Raw genomic sequence first — 22849 nt, 5'->3', positions numbered from 1 at the left:
TACCTCTTCTCGCTTTGTACATTAGTCTGATACAGAGCTGTGTGTGTGGACATAGGAAGACAAACACAGATGTAGACTGAGCGGCATCTCCTCTCCACATGACAATAACAGGCCTGGAGGGTCTAGAGCAAACACACAAGTGTGATGCAGCGTGGTGCTGCTAGGGTCTGATACAAATTGACCTCTGTTTGTGTATGTGTGATAGACAGTATCTCCACATACCATTCTGCCCAAGATATGGAAGCGTGTGTATGTGTGTGCAATGTGTACGTAAAGTGAGCTGTATGTGTGTGTGTTCTTGTATTGTATGTCTGTTTATGTCTGCGTCTGGATTTTTCTCGTCTGTGTCTGTATGTGTCTGTGCACGCACGCACATTGGGCATGCCATTTCTCCCCAAACAGATGGCCATTGAAGGGGGAATTCCAAGCTCTAGCGGAGTAAATGGCTCTCCCTGGGATCAGTATGTAGCCTCCAGGGGGTTTCACAGAAACAGATAACAAGGTGTTACTAGTGACCTGCCAGCCTGTAGCCTGTAGCCTATAGCATGTATCCCTTATTATGCAGCATGCAGTTTGTAGCATGTAGCATGCAGGAGCCCACAGCTCTAATGACTGTTATTAGCATGGTTCTATTAGCAGACCACACATGAGCTTACAGGCTGGTACATGCTAGGCACATGTTAACTTTGCTACACACTATGGTTTGAGGAAACTAGTGTGACAACTAGCATTTATGGCTAATCCTTGACGATGTGTTATCTAGCTGCCTCGGTTGGTATGCAGGTCTGGAAGAAGGCTTGAGTCCTCACATCCCCCTCACACCCACTGTCCCGGCTGCACCAAGGTCCCAGTGAATCTGAAAGTAAAATGTAGAGCCTTTGACTGTAAAGGACAAAAGGAAAAAGGAGTTGACTTGTAAAGCTTGCATAACTATTCATCTTGTTCCAAATTGATGCCAAAGAATTTGACCCTCTTTCACACAACCTACTTAATTCATTCAGGTTTGGTATGCAGGGCTGGCGTGAAGTGTCCGCATCTGTGCTGTACGTGTGGCATGGGGTTAACCTCCACACACACACACACACACACACACACACACACACACACACACACACACACACACACACACACACACACACACACACACACACACACACACACAATCTCCCTCTTGCACACTGGGCAATGTATTACACTGAACTAAATACCCATTCACACTTCATGCATTCTCTCGTCTCATTGACCTGGCTGGTGATTATTGATTCCCCCGACGGCCTCGACTCCAGCAGATAGCTCACAAATGAATGCCTTCTCTGGGCCTGATCCTCAGCTAAGCCCCCCTCTCTCCACAGGTCTAGAGGGTCCTGCTGGATGAATAGCCTGCCTCCGCTACATCCATATTAGGCCCCTAATTAAGAGTCTTCAGCCTCGGAGAGAAAACTTTCATTATTTTCTGTCTTTCTCTGTCTGTATTTCAGCAGCGTCCAAAGTTCTATGGTAAACTAATTTCCCCCAGAGGTGGCAAATTGAAAGCCTAGTTTAAACGTGGCTCTTGTACATGTTCCAAAGACTGACGTTACTGCTGTTGTCCACTATTGAGATATTGCCTGAGAGTTGTCCCGGAATTGTTTTTTAGCTAATTATATTCTTAGCTAAATATTTTACTATTTAATAGTAGTAGCCATAATACATAAACCACACCTTTGATAGGATTCTTTGATCAGAACACTAACGGCTCTTCTTCACTGAACCAAAATGGTTCCATATAAAAATATTTTTATATTTATTTCACCTTTACTTAATAACCAGGTAGCCTAGTTGAGAACAAGTTCTCATTTACAATATATAGAACCCTGCATGGTGCCATGTATGTATTATGGCTACTACTATTAAATAGTAATGTATTTAGCTAAGAATATAATTTAATAAACAATTAAATAATGCACAAAAGAATACCAGCATAGGTTCAGAATTTCCTGTCATTATATGCAAGCATAGTTTTGAAATATGAACTGGTGGCCAGGGAGGCATCTCTTCGTGTGAATGATGGCCCACGTCAACTCTGGCTGACTTCTTTACAGTGCAGTACAAACAGCAAACCTCACACATACAGTATGTGGCAGCAGGTAGCCTGGTGGTTAGAGCATTGGGCCAGTAACAGCCTAGGAACCCACTGTTCCTAGGCTGTCATTGTAAATAAGAATTTGTTCTAAACTGACTTGCCTAGCTAAATAAAGGTTAAAAAAAAAATATATCATTGAGATGAGCACAAATTCAAGCTACAGTGTAGGAGGAAGCCCAGGGTATGGGATGACATTCTCTAGTACTAAGCATGTTTCCATTTGGCCCAACTTGAACGGACTGTTTTGTTTCGATTGACGTTTATCGTTCTAAACATCCTCAGCCAAGTGGAGCCATGTATTGAGAAACACATTAAGTTAAACCTGGATGCCATTAAAAGATTCACCCAACCAGGCCTTTTATGTATTTTCTGTATATAACACTTTATACATTTGCCAATTTGCATACATATTTTCATTTACTGAAACCCGTAATCAGAGCTTTTCCTCAGCAATTTATGTATTTGTCTCCCAACGGTGAGAGATAAAGACGTAGGAAGGAAAGAGAGAAAAGGTTACACGTTTCCTTTCGCAGGCTGTAGAGGACGATGCGATCGTTGCTCCGTAATTGAAGGGTAATTGCTTGTGAAGCGATGCAGCGACTACAACGAACCTGGAGAATGAGGTAAACAACCAGTGCTGTTCAGTTGGGACGCACCCGGGTTGACACTCCTCTGTAATTGTGATGAATTCGCCGTCCCTTGTTTCCTGACTCATCACCGTGGCAACCAGAGATGAAAGGCTGCGGTGGGGGTGGAAAAGGGCCTCGACTTAACAGCGCCGATCGGGGCGTAATTGAAAAGGCACAAATCCAAAAATTTGACTCCTTTTTTCTTTCATCTGTCCGTTCCTAACTCCTCACCTAATTTCTCTCTCCGAATTGTGTTATTGGACTTAGTATCTGAGGCCAGAACAGAGCACTGTACATCATGTTAAGTACCTCACAAACCCTGGATGTGCTGTGTACTGCTGCTTTCATCCACACCTAAGGCTTATACCAACAGACTAGAGATGGAAACATTTAACACTCCTTACATCATTCCTTAGCTATCATGTGTGTGTGAGAGTGTGTATGTGTGCCAATGTGTTTAAGAATGCATACATTATAGGACATTTTACCTTTGTTTGACCCTAACACTCATCTCTCTCTCTCATTCCCTCTCTCTCCCTCTCTTCTTCCCTCTTTCTCCATCCACAGTGGGAGGAGGTGAGCGGCTACGACGATGCCATGAACCCCATCCGGACGTACCAGGTGTGCAACGTGCGGGAGAGCAATCAGAACAACTGGCTGCGCAGTGACTTCATCCCACGCAAAGACGTCCTCCGAGTCTACGTGGAGATGAAGTTCACCGTGCGCGACTGCAACAGCATCCCCAACATCCCCGGCTCCTGCAAGGAGACCTTCAACCTCTTCTACTACGAGTCCGACTCAGACTCGGCCACGGAGACAAGTCCATTCTGGATGGAGAACCCCTACGTGAAGGTGGACACCATCGCACCCGATGAGAGTTTCTCCATGTTGGAGTCGGGAAGGGTGAACACGAAAGTGCGGAGCTTCGGACCTCTATCCAAGGTTGGGTTTTACCTGGCATTCCAGGACCTGGGGGCTTGTATGTCATTGATATCCGTCCGGGTCTTCTATAAGAAGTGCTCAACCACCATTGCGAACTTTGCCGTGTTCCCCGAGACGGCCACAGGGGCCGAGGCCACGTCGCTGGTCATCGCGCCAGGGACATGCGTCTCTAACGCTCTCGAGGTGTCCGTGCCTCTCAAGCTGTACTGCAATGGGGACGGCGAGTGGATGGTTCCTGTTGGCTCGTGCACCTGTGCAAATGGGTTTGAACCCGCCATGAAGGACACCCAGTGTCAGGGTGAGTGTGACATCAAGGACACACAATGTCAGGGTGAGTTTTTTACCGGCCATTTTTGGGTCATCACCCAATGTTCTTGTTCCTTTTGACGGCAGCCATTTTGTGCCAAATGCATCCAGATACTGTACATTTGCACCCAACTATCATGAAACAGCGAGAAACACAACACAACACATCGTATAGTTAGTGGCACTCTCTCAACTGAGCCTCTACTCTCCTGACCTCAATTTTCCCAGACAGTGAGTTGATGAATAAATAAAATGCTTAGGCGCTGCTGTCAGTAACCTATATGACACTGGAGAAAACTGGAGAGATCTAGGAGGGCCAGATCTGATAGAGAACATAACAGGTGCACAGAAGTCCAGACCAAGGTGAATTAAAACAGCAGGCCAGGGCTCAACTGTACGGATGACAGAGTGGGGAGGCGGGGGGGGGGGGGGGGGGGGTAGTGGAATGTTGGAGAGCAGGGGAGATGAGAGGTAGGCCGCTGTCAGTTATCGTTTCGCACTGCTGATTGTGATGCATGGTGTGCAAATGTGTAAAAAACCACAAGGGCCTGTACTTCATACCACCCCGCTAACAGAAAGAGGAGAGGGCTGAGAGATTCAGGAAAGAGATCAACAAAGGTAGAACGTGTGAAATAGGGAAGGGAGCTTAGGGATCGTGAAGTCTAAGAAGAACAGAAAGGGAGATAGCTCCCTATATGGCGTTGAATGGAGGTTAGCGAATGTGTGCCCACCTTTAATGGAGAGTGGCCACAGCAAATCTAGTGGCAGGTGTGTGGTTAAAAACTCCTCTGGCAGCTCAAGGGCAAAGCCCTGGCGACTGGGCCTAAAAAAACGCTCTCTAAACAAGTCGACCCGGAAACCACAGGGGATAAATCTCCCTGCCGTGTCTTTTCTTACCCTCTTTCTTTCTCTCTTTTTCCCTCTATAGTATCTATCTATCTATCTATCTATTACTCTCTCTTCCGAGCCAACCTTTTTTCTTTCTGTGACTTTCTCTGTATTTCTACCTGATAATCTCTCTCTCTCTCCTTATCCTGCCCCTCTTTCCTTCTTTATGTATTCCCCTCCCTCCCTTCCTTTATCTAAAGCTTTCATTAATACCCCACCAGAGCACGGTTAGGACATCCACATGAATATTAATCAATCGATACCTTTTTTTTCCTCTTTTCCTTCCCTACCGCTCCACATTTTTAAACCCACTCATTTTTTGCTTCCTCACTTCCAATTTCAGCACACATCCTAATCAGTTCCTTAAGCCCTTTGCTCTGCATAAGATGGTAAGAGACAGAGAGAGTGAGAGAGAGAGGGAAGGAAAGAGAGAGGAAGAAAACAGAGAGAGATGGGAAGTGAGAGAGAGGAGGGAGAGATCTGCAAAAAAAAAGAGCCTGCAGGATTAGTATTTTCTCTGCCTTTTCCTCCTCATCCTCCCTTCTCCCCCTCCCCCTCTTCGCCCTGTCAGGAGTGGTGCTCGAAGGGGAGGGAAGATGAAAGCAAAGGGGGATGACTTCTTACCTCACTGGAAGCGATTGATCAGCACTTTCAATCATTCACACTTGCCTCGTTTAAAGCTGCAATATGCAGAAATTCCAATAGTTCACCTAATTTCAGTTCATGTGAATAATTTACCATCTAAACTGTTGTGGTTATTGAAATATATTCAATAACCAAAAATATTGTATTTTCAACTTGTTTGAAGCTGGTGTACAAAACTGAAAGTAAAAGACGCAAAAACAAAACTTCAACACGGAAAGCATAGAAATAGCGCTCATAGAACATATCTATCGCTTCTCACATGCTGACCAAAACTGCGCGCAAGTTGATTTTGTCCAACCACACCAGCCGCGATCAGGACACGCAGGTTGAAATATCAAAACAAACCCTGAACCAACAATATACATTTGGGGACAGGTCAAAAAGCATTAAACACGTATGGCAATTTAGCTAGCTTGCTGTTGCTAGCTAATTATTCCTGGGATATAAACATTGGGTTGTTATTTTACCTGAAATGCACAAGGTCCTCTACTCTTGCAATTAATCCACAGATAAAACGGTAAACGTTTGTTTCTAGTAATCTCTCCTCCTTCAGGCTTCTTCTTCTTCTTTGGAATTTGTATGGTGGTTGGCAACCAACTCTAAGGTGCATTACCACTACCGACGGGTTCTGGAGTGTGGACATCAGTTCATCTTTCAATCACTCACATGGGTATATGCTCCTAAAAACCAATGAAGAGATGGCCCGTGGGTATATGCTCCTAAAAACCAATGAGGAGATGGGAGAGTCGGGACTTGCAGTGCATCAAGGATCACAAATAGCACCAAGTTCTATTTTAGCGCCTGACCACGTAGACGCTCGTTGACGAGCACGAGCAGTGTGGGTGCAATGATTGAATAACGTGTATAAATGTATTTTGCAACGCTCATGCACACAACGCAAGCAGTGTGGTCAGCATGTTAGACTTGCTTTCAATGAGAATGACAGCTCTATAATTCACATTTCTATATATATATTTTTTTTATTTCACCTTTATTTAAACAGGTAGGCCAGTTGAGAACAAGTTCTCACTTACAACTGCGACCTGGCCAAGATAAAGCAAAGCAGTCCGACACAAACAACAACACAGAGTTACACATGGAATAAACAAACATACAGTCAATAATACAATAGAAAATGTTATATACAGTGTGTGCAAATGAGGTAAGATAAGGGAGGTAAGGCAATAAACAGGCCATAGTTGCGAAATAATTACAATTTAGCAATTAAACACTGGAGTGATAGATGTGCAGAAGACGAATGTGCAAGTAGAGATAGTGGGATGCAAAGGAACAAAAAATGTATAACAGTATGGGGATGAGGTAGTTGGATGGGCTATTTACAGATGGGCTATGTACAGGTGCAGTGATTTGTGAGCTACTCTGACAGCTGGTGCTTAAAGTTAGAGAGGGAGTTATGAGTCTCCAGGTTCAGTGATTTTTGCAATTCATTCCAGTCATTGGCAGCCGAGAACTGTAAGGAAAGGCGGCCAAAGGAGGAATTTGATCAGGTTGCAGCTTTAACGAGGAAGCTTTAGTTGGGATAGTGCCCCATCAAACCTGAAAATTCGCCTTTTCAAGTTTTCATTGACCGAAATATATATTGTTTAACAGGACAATATGATAGAATATGATATGCATTGTAACTTCATAGTGACGTTGAAAAAACTATTTCCGTAGTTGCAAAGTTCACAAGCACAACTAGGATGTTCACGAACATGACTAAGAAGACAAATGTTATTTGAGGTAAAAATGTTATCATGCCAGGATGTTAGCGCTTTTTGTTGGTGTGGGTGTCTGTGATTAATGGTGGAAGAACAAACACACTCAGTGCTAATGCACACCACTCAGCAGCTAATGCGGCTTTGTACCAATATTTTACCTTCACACACAGCAAAACGGTGACAAATGTGACAAGAACCAGTCCCACAGTGCTACCACTGACGTAATTTCTAAATGATACTTTCCACAGGAAGCAAACAAACCCAGTAGCAACACAGCAATTAACATTTTGAACCAAAACCAAGCAACCTTGACATTGACGAGTGAGTTAGCGGCATAGCGGATCATTTACATTTAAGTCATTTAGCAGACGCTCTTATCCAGAGCGACTTACAAATTGGTGCATTCACCTTATGATATCCAGTGGAACAACCACTTTACAATAGTGCATCTAAATATTTTAAGGGGGGGGGGGGGGATCATCATGCTAAGCAACTTTGCTGTCTCACCTTCCCTTCCCTTTTTCTATTAACATACCACCTCCATTCATCTTTTAACAAGACAGTTTAGTGAGAGATAAATAGATAGAGACGGCTGGAATGTTCCAGATCAGAGTGCCATCTACTGCCTATGCTATGCTTCCCTGTCCGGCATGCTAGCTCATAACTTATCAGTTATAAACTTCTAAACAGGCCCTGTAAAAATTGATAGGGAGTCTACAAAGGGCACCGGTCGACAATGTTATAACTCTACACATCAGAGAAACTATGCGCTCTCTGCTTGAGGCGTTATTTATTGATTTATTTTATGGATTAATGTATTACTTTTACCATTTAGCATTGAGAACAAATGCTCTCTATGACAGATATTTTATCCATTAGTGTTGCAGTAAATTGGATTGATTTGAAAAAAGGAAGACGATAGGCACACTTTTGAGAAAAGCTTCTTAGTATTGAGAGCATGTTACTGGGAAGTGAAGGCTGTTCCCAAGTGTCATGGAAGTGTGTGTGCATGTGTGTGTGCTTGTGCAAGTGTGCATATGTGTGTATGCAAACATGCATATGTGTGTGTGTGCATACATTTGTGTGTGTATCAGGGATAAGAGAAGGAGTTCAGAGGAAGGCTTCACGCTAGTGTGTATGTTTGTTCTGAGGGGTGTGTTAGTAAGTTGGGATGACAGTGTGTGCATCTGTGCACGGGTTTATGCAAAGGACTGCGTGTTTCTTAAAATGCCCTCTTCCTGTAATGTTGCTGGGGGATGTGCTCTCCAGAGAGGCGGAAAAAAGGAAAACAAAAACAAACAAACACATGGCAGTGAGAGCTGTCAATCATATCGGAAGCTATAGTTTATCACAGATGCTCAGAGGGAGTGCCAAGACAACGTACACACACACACACACACGCAAATGCAAATACAAACAACTACAACCTAGCTTTACACAGGTACAATATTGCTATTCTTGAGATTCAAATGAGTGCTTTCATTCACCTGTGTTAACCTTGTCCACCTTATCTGTGTAGTTCCTGGCTTTTGGACTCACTCCTTTGATCTCTCCCTTTCTCAGCTTGCAGCCCGGGCACGTTCAAATCCAAGCAGGGTGAGGGCTTCTGTACTCCCTGCCCACCAAACAGCCGGACCAGCTCTGGAGCAGCTAGCTTGTGCTCCTGCAGAAACGGCTACTACCGCTCAGACACAGACTCACCTGACAATGCCTGCACCAGTACGTTTTTTTTCTCATTTAGTTGCTGTCGTAATACACACATTAGAATATGCTACTACACTCAAAGGCCTGAATATACACTGAGGTTGTGGGTATTGTTGTGTGTTCACTTCTGCAGCCATTAAGCCATTCCCGACCTCTTCTAAGACACTCAAAAAACGATTAATTTCTCGCTGGACTATGACCTTCACTCACTACCTTTATCAGCACTCTCTGAAGGGCCTGAGAACATTCCCACATTGCCACATGTACAACAAACACAGCCACTCTCTCCCAATGTTTTCCAAGCGCTATCCCAACGTTATCAGTGCTTTTTGCACACCGTAGCCTATCCGCCTGTGCAGCCGCCACCTCTCACTGGCAGAGTGTAGGAATTTATCTAGTGGATGTGTCTTAGTTAAGAGCAAAGAGAGCATGCATACACACACACACACACACACACACACACACACACACACACACACACACACACACACACACACACAGGGAGTAATCCTTTCACTTGTGGTGAACAGAGGGCCTATTTTCTCTTGTTGTTAGGAGGTTTGTTTGATTCTCCCACAGTGCAGGCATAGATAAGGCCACAATAATTGGATAACAATTGCTTCACCTCCTGCCAAGAGTCTCTCTTGTCCCCCTTAGCTGTTTCCACAAGCACACATATTCAGGCATGCACGTTAGTGGTGCGCGGGTTAGCTGTTTGTTCACCCGCACCCGGCCGCAATTGCTAATAACCCATTCGCAACCGCCCGACTGTAAGTGATAAAGTGAAAATCTGAGGCCCGCAACCGACACTGACCCGATAATATATGAAAATGTGCTCTAGGCTACAATCAGATACGGTGGATCGTTTTTTTGACAGGGGTTGCAGGATTTTTTTTGCCTGATTTATATATGTTTTTGCATATAATTTCAAACATTTTGGTAGGCTATTTGTTAGTCTATAATTAGATATATGCAGCTTCTCTTCTGTCATTATATGTTGCCCTAGAAGAGTAATTAAACCCTTGCTCACCAGAATAACATCATAAATAGAGAGAATGAATGCTTTAATGTAGTTGATTGTAAAGTTCTCTGTTACCTCTGCTTCTTTCGCGGAGCAAAGACATTTAGGGACTGGGGAGAAATTGCAATCGCCCCCAAAAAATGGAGTGATTTTCTGTGCAAGATGTCCAAATGACATCTGTTTGACCGGTTGTAAAGTAAAAGAAATCTATGAAAATGACACAATGTCACGCCCTGGCCTTAGTATTCTTTGTTTTCTTTATTATTTTAGTTAGGTCAGGGTGTGACATGGGGAATGTTTGTGTTTTGTTTAGTGTTTAAGTGTTTTTTGTTTCGTTTGCCTTCTTCACCAATAAAAGGAGATGGCTTATTTTCCTAAAGCTGCGTTTTGGTCCGTCAATCCTCCACACGATCGTGACACACAACATGTTTCTGAAAAGATTTCAGTTTGTATTGGATGCATATGTTATGTGGTTGAAATACTATCAGCTTTTATGATGCTGTTGAAGATAGCACCTCGACAGATGATATCTAACAGCGTATTTGCGTTCTCTCAAGATGCTGAAAGAAAGAAATCATATTTCTCCACTCCTGTTACCGAGTAAAATGTTTGCCTACGTTTGATTTATAATTTTACTGCAAGAAATCCTTAATTCTGCAGGAGTTAATATTATGTATATGTGAGACTTCAGTTTCCATTTAACTCATCCGAACAGTAGGTTACAGTTCCCTTGACGTGCCATAGGCCTATTTGAAGTCCCCGTCTTGACTGGGACTGTTGAATTTGTATAGCGCCTAAAAATCTTCACATATAACATAGCTAGCACTGCTATCTTCCTCTTTTACCACTTCACCAAATCTTTCCCAAACATTACTTTTCTGGCCCTCCCTTCTTTATATTTTCAACTCTCTTATTGAATTAAACTCCGGCATTGTCCTTTTTGTGGATCCGCTTTTTTCTGCCCGTTCCCAACAGCATTTGGCCTGTATGCTATTTGGCTCGTGTACAGTTAGGCCCTTAAACTTAGGCTTACACACTAATGTCAAATAGCCTAAAATAATGAAAGAAAAACCTCAATGTAGCCAATAAATTGCACAATAATTATACATTTCTGGATTTTTTAAGATATTGTTTTCTCTTTATTCAACCCACCCACCCTTCATCCACACAATATTTCATGAGCCAAAACCCGCCCGCCCTGATATAACCGTGGGGACTGCGGGCTATGAGTCAACCCGTGCATCACTAATGCACGTGCCCGCACACAAACACACACGCTCTTATACGCTCTCCTCCTTACAGAAAGAGTTGCACTGTCTGTTTATTCCATATTGAGTTTTCTCTAAGCACTCAAAACACAGAGAGAATTAACCCTCATCCATTACCACTACCACCAAGTCCTATTGAAATAGAATCTATTAGATTCTACTCCCTGTTCTAAATATATTTCATGTCCTGTTGAATTGTTCAATATTGTTGCTTTGTCAATACTTCTGGCATGCCATTAAAGCGTATTTGAATTGAAATGAATTGACACTGTTTTCTTCCTTTTTCCTACCCCCACAGCCATCCCCTCTGCGCCGCGCAGTGTCATCTCCAACGTCAATGAGACCTCCCTGGTCCTGGAGTGGAGCGAGCCGCGCGACTCTGGTGGTCGAGGCGACATCTTCTACAACATCATCTGCAAGAAGTGCCTGCCTGAGCGTGGCATGTGCTCGCGCTGCGACGACAACGTGGACATCTCGCCGCGCCACCTGGGCCTGACGCAGCGTCGTGTGGCGGTCCGCAACCTGCAGGCACACACCCAGTACAGCTTTGAGATCCAGGCCGTCAACGGCGTGTCGATTAAGAGCCCGTACACGCCGCAGTTCTCTGCCGTCAACATCACCACCAACCAGGCTGGTAGGTAAAACCGTGGCTAGTCTATAGGATCAAATATAACTGCATTGTTCCATTGTGAAACGGACAGTTGTCTTTTGAATGTCTTGTGTTGTTCCTAACCTAGAAGATAAAGACACATGTACAGATTGAGAATGAATGGAAGCAAAACATGGTCAGCTGCAGAACAGGGTTTTGAAGTAGGTTAGCGATGTGAAGTGCCTTGCTCAAGGGCACAATGGCAGTGTGCTACAATCGGTGATGTTTACGATAGGGTGAAGCATTTTTCGAGAATAGATGATGGTTGCTTCAAGGAAAAATAGATAGTGATTTACATCAGCAAGGCAGGTAAAAGCAGACATTTGTTCAGATACATTTCCTCTGCATGTAGGTGTGGGTTACATACAATATATGTATTTTAAGTGAGGATTGAGAAGAAAAACATTTAAATGAGATTTACAGAAGGACAATTTCACACGCCCACAGCACTCGGCACACACCACCACAAATAGCAATAGCGAGGCAGTGCTGCTTGTATGGCTAGGCATTGAACCGACACTGTTCTGCCCACAACGATCAACCCACTGTCAACCCACAGCATCTTCAGTAACTAGGCCACCAGAGTAATCTGCACCACCAAGCCCGATTCAATCTGCCTTTGGTTTGCTGTATGGAGCTTGTGTGTGGATATCTGTATTGTGTATTATTTCCTGTTGTGTAGTTTTCCCTGCTGTATGCCTATATAGCCTGGGTTTGTGTCTGGGTCTCTATGTTGAGTTTACCCTTATGTAGGCCTATAGCTGGGGTTTCTTTGTTGGTCTTTGATTTGAGTTTCCCTTGCTGCAGGCCTTTTAGCTGGGGTTTTTGCGTTTCTATGTAGAGTTTGCTCAATCTGCCTGTAGTTGGGGTTGTGTGTTGGTTCCTGTGTGGAGTTTTCCCTGGTGTAGGCCAATAGCCAGGGGTTGTGTATAAGTCTCTGATATATCGCTGGGGTTTGTGTATGGGTCTCTATGTAGAGTCTGCTCTTTAGACAGGCTCAGACAGACCCTGGGATTATCCCCGTCCGCAGCCATGTGTCCCTCATCTCCCTTCTGTTCTTCCTCAAAGCCTCACGAAAGGAATGGCCCACTGTTTGTGCCTGGGGCTCCGGTGGGGATTCCGTAGTCCCCCATTGTTGCGCAAGGGTCGGGTACCGGGTGCCACACGGGTGACAGGCATAGACGCCAGAGCACTGGAGCAAACGGAGCAGCTGCAGACCGACTCTCAAAACAGGGGTGCAAACGTGTGATTTCTCATTTTCAATGATTAGTAATGTTTTGAGCTAGTCTGTATTGAAATAGATATGTCCATATTATATATGATATAATAATTGACAGATTGCATTTTGCACCCCTCCCCCCGTCACCTCAAGATGAGTGGTTTTGACTTCTCAAAAGATTTGCTTCGCTCCCGCACGACACGGTTTTGGTACAGCGGACAACACAGTTTATGCTGTAAATGTCATATTGATGTTCTCATAAAGACAGCATGACTACACTTTCCTAGAAAATGCAAATAAGTTGTGTGTAGAGTACAACATTTGCTGTCTAACCAGAACTAGAATGGCATTTTATGTGTGTATCTGGCCAAATTTAAGGATTTGGTTGTCTAACCACACACTGACATGCACAGCTCTCTGGGTGAGGTTCTGTCTTCAAGTCTCCAGTGGGTCATGAAGTCCCTTCCATCGATGTAATGTATTACAGGTTATGGACATGTAAAGGCAAGTGGCAGGAAGGATGGCGTGCATGACACTCCATCCTGGATATGACTGAGTTTGCCTCAACCCACGGGCCAGCAGGCAGAGTTCAATAACTACAGGCAGATGTGATATGGAGGAGGCTGGCACTCTTCTCATACCACTCTGAAGGCTACTGACCAGGAAGAAGCTTTGCATCAGTCAGTAGCCTACAGAGTAATATGAGGAGAGTGCAATTGCTGAAGTTATGTAGCTATTCTAAATAAAAGTGTTTTAATGACTTTCAAGTGTAACAGTTCCATGTAGAATAAACCATACTTCACATAATACTGTAGAAGCGGTGTCCTGCTAATATAACAAGGTGCAAATATTATACCTTCCTGTGTGGTGTCCCGTATAAGACAGGAGTTCCCTGACGTTTGAAGAATACACAGGGTCCCCCACTATTGATAGTAACATTCGATTAAATAATAACAAAAACATATCATAAAAAGTTATAGATGTGTCTTGTATCGTTTTAATCCTGAGTGCAAGGTCTCTCCCAATTCAGACATCAGTATCGACCAGTCTTTCAGTCAGAGAACTCTATTTCAAAAGCATCTCTTCGGTCCTTGATGAGTGACACATGTATTGAAAGGGTGATATTACTAAACACTTGTCATGTACTGTCTTATAAGTAATCACCTTTTGTCCCTTCTGTGGTGTTTGTCAAAGCCTGATGGGCATGGCAGCGCAGATTAGCTCCAGGCCCCTCTCATCACAGATACTGGTCATGAAGGAGCCTGACTTTGGCTCCTATATCCGACTCTGCTCCTATATCACAGAGGGAGGGAGAGAAAGACTGTCACCATACAGTCATGGAAGACAACATTAGATACACGGTTGAACATAGCCAATCAGAGATCCTGATTCACAAGGGACACGTGCTAGCATGGTTGTCATTTCTCACTCTGGCCCAGGAGTAATCCATTGGCACAGTGGAAAGGGTCACCTTCTTACAACATACAAGACACACATATACACACAGCATTGATTACATTATCAATGGTGGTTAGGTGAATTCCAGGTGTCCTCCATTACTCTGAACCGGGACTGGTGTCTGGCCACTGCCTCAGACTTCTGTAACAGCTCCTGATATGGCAGGAGGTTTCCCACGATGCTGCTGAACAACAAATCCACCAGGTTGTAGCCTGTGAATGAAATAAAATATTGTCACTCAATAAACATAGTGAGAAAAATTACTTTCTCTAGTTTGGAAGTAATTTATATGCTAATAGAGGGACTGTAAGTACAGAATAGATTCAGGCCAGTGCTGATGCCGTTTCTATGCAACCAGCTGTGTGCTATTTTCTACCAGAGCCAAAGCCACAAGTACCATCCTTCACTTATTTTTGCCCTAGAAAATACACAATAACCTTTTATGAGAACAGGCATGTTGTGGCAGACACCCCCGAATGCTAGCTAACTTGCAAATCCGGGTTAGTTATCAATATCTGTCCGAGTTTAAATGAGTTGGCTAGCTAGTGTCTGCCAACCCTTATTGAAAGAAAGTTTGAAAACATGTCTGCTACATCATATGATTAGCTAGTATCCAATGCCTGCCCTGTATTGACACTAAATGCAAATGTGCTACAATTAGCTGTTGATAACAAGGTAGCTAGCTAATATGAGATTTGCTCATCTTCCTCTGACATGCTGCATCACATGACACATTAGCGTCATGTGTTTACTTAGCTACAGTATCATTCCCCGTTCATCTGTGGTATCATAGCTAGCCTGGCTTGCTAGCATTATCAAATAATGTTGTATAATGAAAAGTAGATAGCTAGCTAGTACCAATATAATAATGAACATATCTCCATTCCTGGCCATCTGGCAATATTGTTGAAATGCATTGGAAGTTGGCACCAACTTTATGGAAGCCCATTTTCACTCCTATTTGCTGAGCGGAAATGTAATGTGCATGTGTTGCACCCAGATGCAAACTTGACAACATTGTCCAAAAACTCCACATGGCAGCTGGGGGCGGACCACAATGTGTTGTCTCTGGGAAATTGGTATATTTGGCAAAAGTGGGCATGTAAGTAATCCATACCAAAACCCTCAAGTACGTCGTAACTAACTCACTTACAAAACTCCGTTTTGGACGAGACTGACTTTATGACCAACATTTTACCTATTTACACTTTGTAGTCAATTTTGACGCTAGACTAAATGTTTCTGACTCATATTGATGCCACGTAGGCCATTTCTTATGAGAGAAGTTGTGTATTGCCTTCAGTTGCTCTTAAACATTTTCATGGTGACGGCGCATCAAACGACGGCGCCAAAAAAAGTTCAGGTCTGAGGAAAATTGGAACATTATTGTGCTTGCTGAGACAACACTTTTGTTATTTCTCATCATTTTTAAGATGATTATGTTTCTTCACAATTTGTTGTCAAATATGTAGCCTACTCACTGTGGTATGTTGTTGAAATGGCCACTATTAAACAGAATGACAATTAGAAAATGATTGATAGTAGCCTCGTCTTGTAATTGCAGGCTACAGATTTGTTGAAATGTAAAAACCCGCTTATTTTCTCTCATCTTAAAAATGCAAGATTCTCCAGGTAGGGTACAGTAGGATTTGTGTAGGATATGTGGTTTTAAGAACCAAAACGTGATTCGATTATGTATGTAGTGCTTTTCTTTGTTTCTATTAGTCAAATTAGGACTACACAATAACAACATATGCAGGCTGCATATGAGTAACTCAATTTTTTTTGTATGTACTCCAGTTTGCATTTTCAAGTTGATAGTTCTCGTTCAATACCCTACCAGATAATTGCCATATTGAGAAAATATTTTTTTTACATTTGAAAGATAAATCAAAGTTCACGTTTTTTATTGTACTACATTATTGTGATCACGTTATTTCTGACAAAAAGGTAATGAAAACTTAACAATTTAACAATGCTTTTTCTTAACCTACCAATTACAACATTCAAATTCAAATCCTTATTGGGTAAAACAATATTATTCCTCCCATTTTCGATTTCATTTCCTCATTGTCATGCGTTATCCTGGCCACACAGTTTGGCTTGTCAATCAATCACTGTGGGTGGGGAAGGAGCAGGATGTTTGTGAGTCACATGGTTGGGAGGGTTTCAGACCAGTCAATGAATTATTGGAGGTGGGATTTTCAGGGAAGCGGGTAGATTAGTAAACGAGTCATTAAAACACTTTTTCAATATAATTGATGTGTTTAAATTGTTGTGTTCTGTCAAATAATATGTATTCCACATATTAAGAAACAGTATAGAATTGCAGGAAAATGTATTCAAAAAATATTCTGATCCCCTCCTTCCACCCTCTCCCCTCCAAGCTTTTGCACCCCCACTTTCACACAAAGTCAAGCGCCCATGGTAACAGGGACCCCCGTCCCACACTATTCACCCCCCAGGAGGAGAGTAGGTCAGGGGGGAGCAGCAGGGGGAAGGAGAGGCACCACCCCGATCAGATTATCCTTAGATTCCCTACCATTCTCGCCGCTCTCCGCATTCACCTTTTAAGACCAAAAATAAATAGAGGCGATAAGCCGTGTGAGGCCCGCCATGGTTACTGGTTACTCCCCAGTGTCTCGGCCAGGAGGAGGCTCCCAGTGACCTGGGGAGTTTGCCCAGGGAGTATTGTCTATGGGGAGATGTTTGAGATTTTCAGGGAGGAATGGGTGGCTGGTGGTAGGCTACTACATAGGGATGGAGTTTTGGGTTAGGGAAGAAAGAGAGAAAGAGGGGAGACAGTGAGAGAGAGGGAGGTCTAGGGTGGTGGTGGTGACAATGACAAGCCGGAGAAACAAAGGTTCAAAGTACCGGACTTGGGGATTAGAAACTGTTTAACAAAGAGTATTGGCGGAGAGAGGGAGAAGGGGGGTGGGAGAGGAGAATACTAGGAGTAAAAGAGACAGATGAAACTGGGGAAGAGAATCATTAAGAAAGAGGGGGGACATTTTTGAGCGAACTAAAGAAGGACTGAAGTGACAATGGATGTTAAATAAAAGCGAATGATAGGGTAGGAACTAGGGAGGTGAGGATGGATCAGGGGAGAGTACATGGGAGTGACTCAGAAACAAAACATGCCTGGAGAGAAAGGAAGAGGGAGAGAGACAGACTGCTGTGTGTGTAGTCATACACAGGTCACAAATAAAAGAGTGGGTTGAGAAATGAACCTGATGTGGGTGAGGTCATGTATGTGTGAGTGTGTGCGTTTGTGCGTGTGTGCACGTGCGTGTGTGTGTGCCGCACAGGGTGTGTATTGGATCTTACAAATACTAAGCGCCACCATTTTGTTGATTGACTTCCTCGTTGCTGAGAAAGAATCACAGATCCCTTGTCTGGAAAAGGAACAGCAGAGCTATAGGGAGAGAGAGTGGCTGGCTGCATAGCGTACCAAGTATCGCAAGCACAGCACATCACAGCCCTGCAAAGCATCAATATGCTTAGGCTTGTGTAGATATACAAAGGGTGTGAAACTCAGAAAACACACAATACCGAATTACAGTGCATATTTCCTTCCCTCTACCCCTCTCTTACAGCTCCATCTGCAGTACCTACAGTTCACCTGATGGGGGCCACAGCGAGCACCATGAGTCTTTCCTGGCTGCCCCCTGAAAAACCCAATGGAATCATTCTGGATTATGAGATTAAGTACCATGAGAAGGTAAGCAACAATGTAAATGAACGCTTCTTAATTCCACATCCTATTTCACAAGTCTTATTTCTGCCTCTGTTGCATGCTGTAATAATATTGCCCCGTAGGAAATAATTCAACACCACAACAATGACAACAACACTTATGACAAAGTCTTAATCCCGTCCCTCTGTCCGCTGGGCGTTCAGTTGATCCTTCCTTCCTGCCTTTATTCCTTCTTCCCCTCCCAATTCCTCCTCCTTTTCTTTTCTGTTTACCCCCCCAAGCAAATATTCGAAAAGCTTTCTAAAAACAATATTTTGCTACTAGAGTTCTGTTTCTATCAAATTGACTTGTTGATGATAAAAGGTTGTGCGTGATGACGTAGTGGACATAAAACATGCTTTTGCGGTTACATTCCCATGTAATTAATACAAAATAGTTATTTTTATGTGTTATTTTCATTTTTTTATCTAATTTTTAACTCTACTGGTGATTTTGTCAAAATAAATGTTGCATTATATAGTGAATGTGCCCACTCCGGTCTTGGCACGTGCGCTCTAACCAACAGCTCGCAGATACAGTGCGGGTAGGCTACCTACTGTACTTCATGAGATTATTATTGATAAAAGCGATATCATTTTTAGTTGTCAAACTGCAGCCAAGCATCGATCATCTTGTCACCAAAATATGACCCTCTATATTTATTGGAAAAGTAGCATCAAGCTCATTAACGTGCACTTTCACCACCCTGTGGAAGTTCATCACTTATTTGTATATACAGTAACTGCATGCTTTCCCGAGTCATAGTGGGAAGACCACACACCATATCCCGTTATTAAAGTTTACAAATGGAAAGTTAACCGACAGATTTGCTGTTTCCATCAGGCCTGACGTGATACGTTTTATTTGACATGGACTTTTACTTGCATAATTTATAAAAACATTTATTTCACCTTTAGTTAACCAGGTAGACTAGTTGAGAACAAGTTCTCATTTACAACTGATCTGGCCAAGATAAAGCATAGCAGTGCGACAAAAACAGCAACACAGAGTTACACATAAACAAACGTACAGTCAATAACACAAAAGAAAATAAAAATAGAATCTATGTACAGTGTGTGCAAATGTAGAAGAGTAGGGAGGTAGGCAATAAATAGGCCGTAGAGGCGAAAATAATTACAATTTAGCATTAATACTGGAGTGATAGATGGGCAGATGATAATGTGCAAGTAGAGATACTGGGGAGTGAAAGAGCAAGAGGGTAAGTAATAATATGGGGATGAGGTAGTCGGGTGTGCTATTTACAGTTTGGCTGTGTACAAGTACAGTGATCGGTAAAACAAGGTTGGATGGAAACCTGGTTAGTGTCTCTCTCTATGTTTGTTGTGGTGTTGTACCCACCGATTAAAGCTCTCCAGCTATTCTTGCCTCGCGCTGCCTCTCGCCATCTGTACGGTGAGATTTGTTGGACACGGCATGTGCCACAAAGCGGGTGGAGGGAAGGCGATGAATATGGATGATATCATTGAGGGGATGTTTGTTTAGTACATTTTTGAAGCATTTCTTAACCATTCTCTGTGCGTTTGGTTTGGCAGGACCAGGGTGAGGCCATCGCCCACACCATGACAGCCCAAAGGAGCTCTGCCCGCATCGAGGGGCTCAAGACGGGCACACCCTACGTGGTCCAGGTCCGGGCCCGCACAGTGGCTGGGTACGGCCGCTATAGCAGCCCCGCCGACTTCAGCACCAACCTAAAAAGTATGAATTAATTAACTTTTTTTCTCCCCATGAGCGGAAATTGGGGTTTGTCAACAGTCTAAGACACAAACAGGGACACCATTGACACAAGCATGCATCAGAATATAACTGAATTTCTCACACGCTGTAAAACAGGTACACATCTCTTGTGGTTGCAATGATGACTCACAACTTGGTAGCAGCTCGGTGCTTGCAACACTAGGTTGTGGGTTTGCTTCGTGCGAAGGCCACATATAGCCTGTTGTATAATCAATCAATCAATCAATTTTATTTTATATAGCCCTTCGTACATCAGCTAATATCTCGAAGTGCTGTACAGAAACCCAGCCTAAAACCCCAAACAGCTAGTAATGCAGGTGTAGAAGCACGGTATAAGTGTTCATTGTAAATCGCTTTGGATTAACGTGTCGGCTAACTGACCATATTACATCACTTGCTGCCTACCTCCACTTCCTTACCCTGTGCCCCTGCTTATAAATATGTAGAGGCTCAAAAGCCTTACAAAAGGTTATTACTTCTTTAGGCTTATCAATTAAATAATAAACCTTTGGTGCCTGTCTGCCGAATCATTTATGACGATGTTTCCCATTATTTGACTTTCATTCCAATTTATATGAGAGCCAGTTAGGCTAGAGTACTGTATCGTGAATCGAAAGGTTGAAACTGACAAACTGCCAATATCCTTCCCATTTTCTCTGATGCAGAGTGGTGAACACAAGGGCATGCCTGTCTTTACATAAGCATATGGTTTCTAGAAGTAAGTGTAGGAGTGGTTTCTTGGAGTAGCCGAAGTGTAGGAGTTGAAAGCCCGTACAGATGTAGGATCTTCATTTCATCACCCTGTTGCAGGAGAGCGTTCCTGCAATGCAGGACATTTTTTAATTGTAGTTTATTTGAGGTTTAAAAAGGCTTCTCTAGTTTGTAATTTCCACTTTGAAATTTCAGACTTGATTTTCCCTTAGGAAAAATGTATCAACCCCTACAAAAATGTAATAATAATAAAAATGTCCTGTTGCAGCAGGATTATTGTCTCAAATAATTCTATACAGGTGGGAGATGCACACATACATCACAAGGACAAAGTGATGTCGGGAGTTCGCCTAGTCTGAGGGTTGAGGGCCGTGTGGGTGTAGTGTGTATGTATTTATGTGCTAGTGGTGACAGGTACCTTTGGGTAACCCTGACCTCTAACCTCTTGACCTCTAGGTGACCCCGAGAAGTCTCTTCAGGAGCAGCTGCCCCTTATTGTGGGTTCTGCCACCGCAAGTCTAGTCTTCATTATCGCTGTCGTCGTCATTGCCATCGTCTGCCTCAGGTGAGAATAATCATAGTCAATACTACCCAGTGAACACATTGTCGTTTAGACAACGTTGAAAAAGTGTCTACGTCCGACATTGAAGCCACGTTCATTATCAAAAGCAGTTGACCAAGCTCATACAATACTGGCTTACTAGCCATACTTCAGTTTGTGGATGAAACAATGTTAGCATAGCAATGTTAGCAAGTGAGAAAACCGCATATTTATGGTCATTCCTGGCATATTTGATTTACAGATTGAAACACCCACACACAAAAACGAAATGGAAATGTCAACGTTTGAATGTGTTTACGTCCTTAAAACACACAAAAGAAAGACAGGGACACTCTGCACTGGCTGCCACCTAAGAGTTTTTGCGAGTAGGAGATTAGCTCTATCCAGTGGACAGTCCATAGAGATTTCCCTCCCAATCCCTCGCTAGGCTAGCCCACCGGACAGAGCATGAGCTTCAGCTGCTAGAAGCTAATAGGCCTGCACTCATGGCCTTGTCATCGAGTTCCCAGGTTTATGCATTCGGAAGCTGCCCGTCCCAAAAACCTTGACATGGCCAATCCCTATTGATTCCTATTCACTTGTAGGATATTAGTCCATTTAACTTTAATATCCATTCAGTTCTTGTAAAAGCCTGGCCGTGGTCTTTCAACTCTACTGTACATAGTACTACTCATCTGTCACTGGGAGTCTGCAGGTTGGCGAAGCATACAAGTTTGACACCCTCCCTTTTGGCGACTGGTTGGCGCGCACGGTTGGCGCGGCGGCAGTGGCATGGTTCACTGTGAGCCGCCCGTTCTGACAGGCCCAGGCCCTGTCAGGCTGAATAGTCTCTTTCTTTGTCTTAGCTTAGCTCGCTAGCATCTGCCACGAGAGAAGAAAAAAAAGAAGGAAAACTCAGAGGCTCCTTGGCATATTCCGTAGCTGCATTTGAATTGGAAATGAGATGCAAATCACCGGCGGGTATTATTGCCCCGGTTACTGGTTAGACAACAAAGGAACCACATTAACATGTAATTTCAACAACCCCACCCCCTTCGCCCTGTCATAGCCATCTCCCCTGCATTAATGGACTGATACTGAAGAAATAAGAGAAAGAGGAGAATGAACAGAATAAATAAGGGGGGATTGGGAGTGAACAGTGTATTAGTCTGAACCAGCGTGCAGGAGGGAGTGTTAAGCTGGGTGTTGAGGGAGACAGCTGAGGCTGCCATTGGATGAGGCTTTGTCCTTCACTTCTCGAGTTGGGCCATTATGTTTTCTCTCAGCTGCCTATTCAGACATACAAACAGAGTCCTACTTTTCCTGTCCAATATATTATCTTATTTTGTAGTTTTACCTGAAATTCTCTATTTCTTAGTTTCAAATATAAAGATATCGTAGTGAGCAGCAATACAGTGGTATTCTCTATTTCTAATGACACGGCTGTGCCGAAATCATCTCCACTCATTCCTGCTCCTTTGAGTATTGCACCATACGGTAGTTGTCTGACTTTGTGTTTTTACTCTGGTCTGCC

General features: G+C 43.4%; 1 protein-coding gene across 2 annotated transcripts in view; it reads left to right on the top strand.

Moving 5' to 3' along the window:
• Window positions 1–22849, top strand: part of LOC120054388 (ephrin type-B receptor 3-like) — a 48083-nt gene that overhangs the window by 318 nt on the left and 24916 nt on the right. For both annotated transcript variants that reach the window (XM_039001802.1, XM_039001801.1), the window contains exons 2-7: window positions 3319–3991; window positions 8817–8972; window positions 11545–11880; window positions 18169–18293; window positions 19868–20024; window positions 21231–21339. In XM_039001802.1, coding sequence (XP_038857730.1) covers window positions 3319–3991; window positions 8817–8972; window positions 11545–11880; window positions 18169–18293; window positions 19868–20024; window positions 21231–21339 — 1556 coding nt within the window. The remainder of the gene's footprint in view (window positions 1–3318; window positions 3992–8816; window positions 8973–11544; window positions 11881–18168; window positions 18294–19867; window positions 20025–21230; window positions 21340–22849) is intronic.

Source organism: Salvelinus namaycush, chromosome 10 (assembly GCF_016432855.1).
Source record: "Salvelinus namaycush isolate Seneca chromosome 10, SaNama_1.0, whole genome shotgun sequence".
NCBI classification, from domain to species: Eukaryota; Metazoa; Chordata; class Actinopteri; order Salmoniformes; family Salmonidae; genus Salvelinus; species Salvelinus namaycush.
The sequence above is the reverse complement of the archived record's forward strand: the minus strand, read 5'-3'. Positions and strand labels throughout refer to the sequence as shown.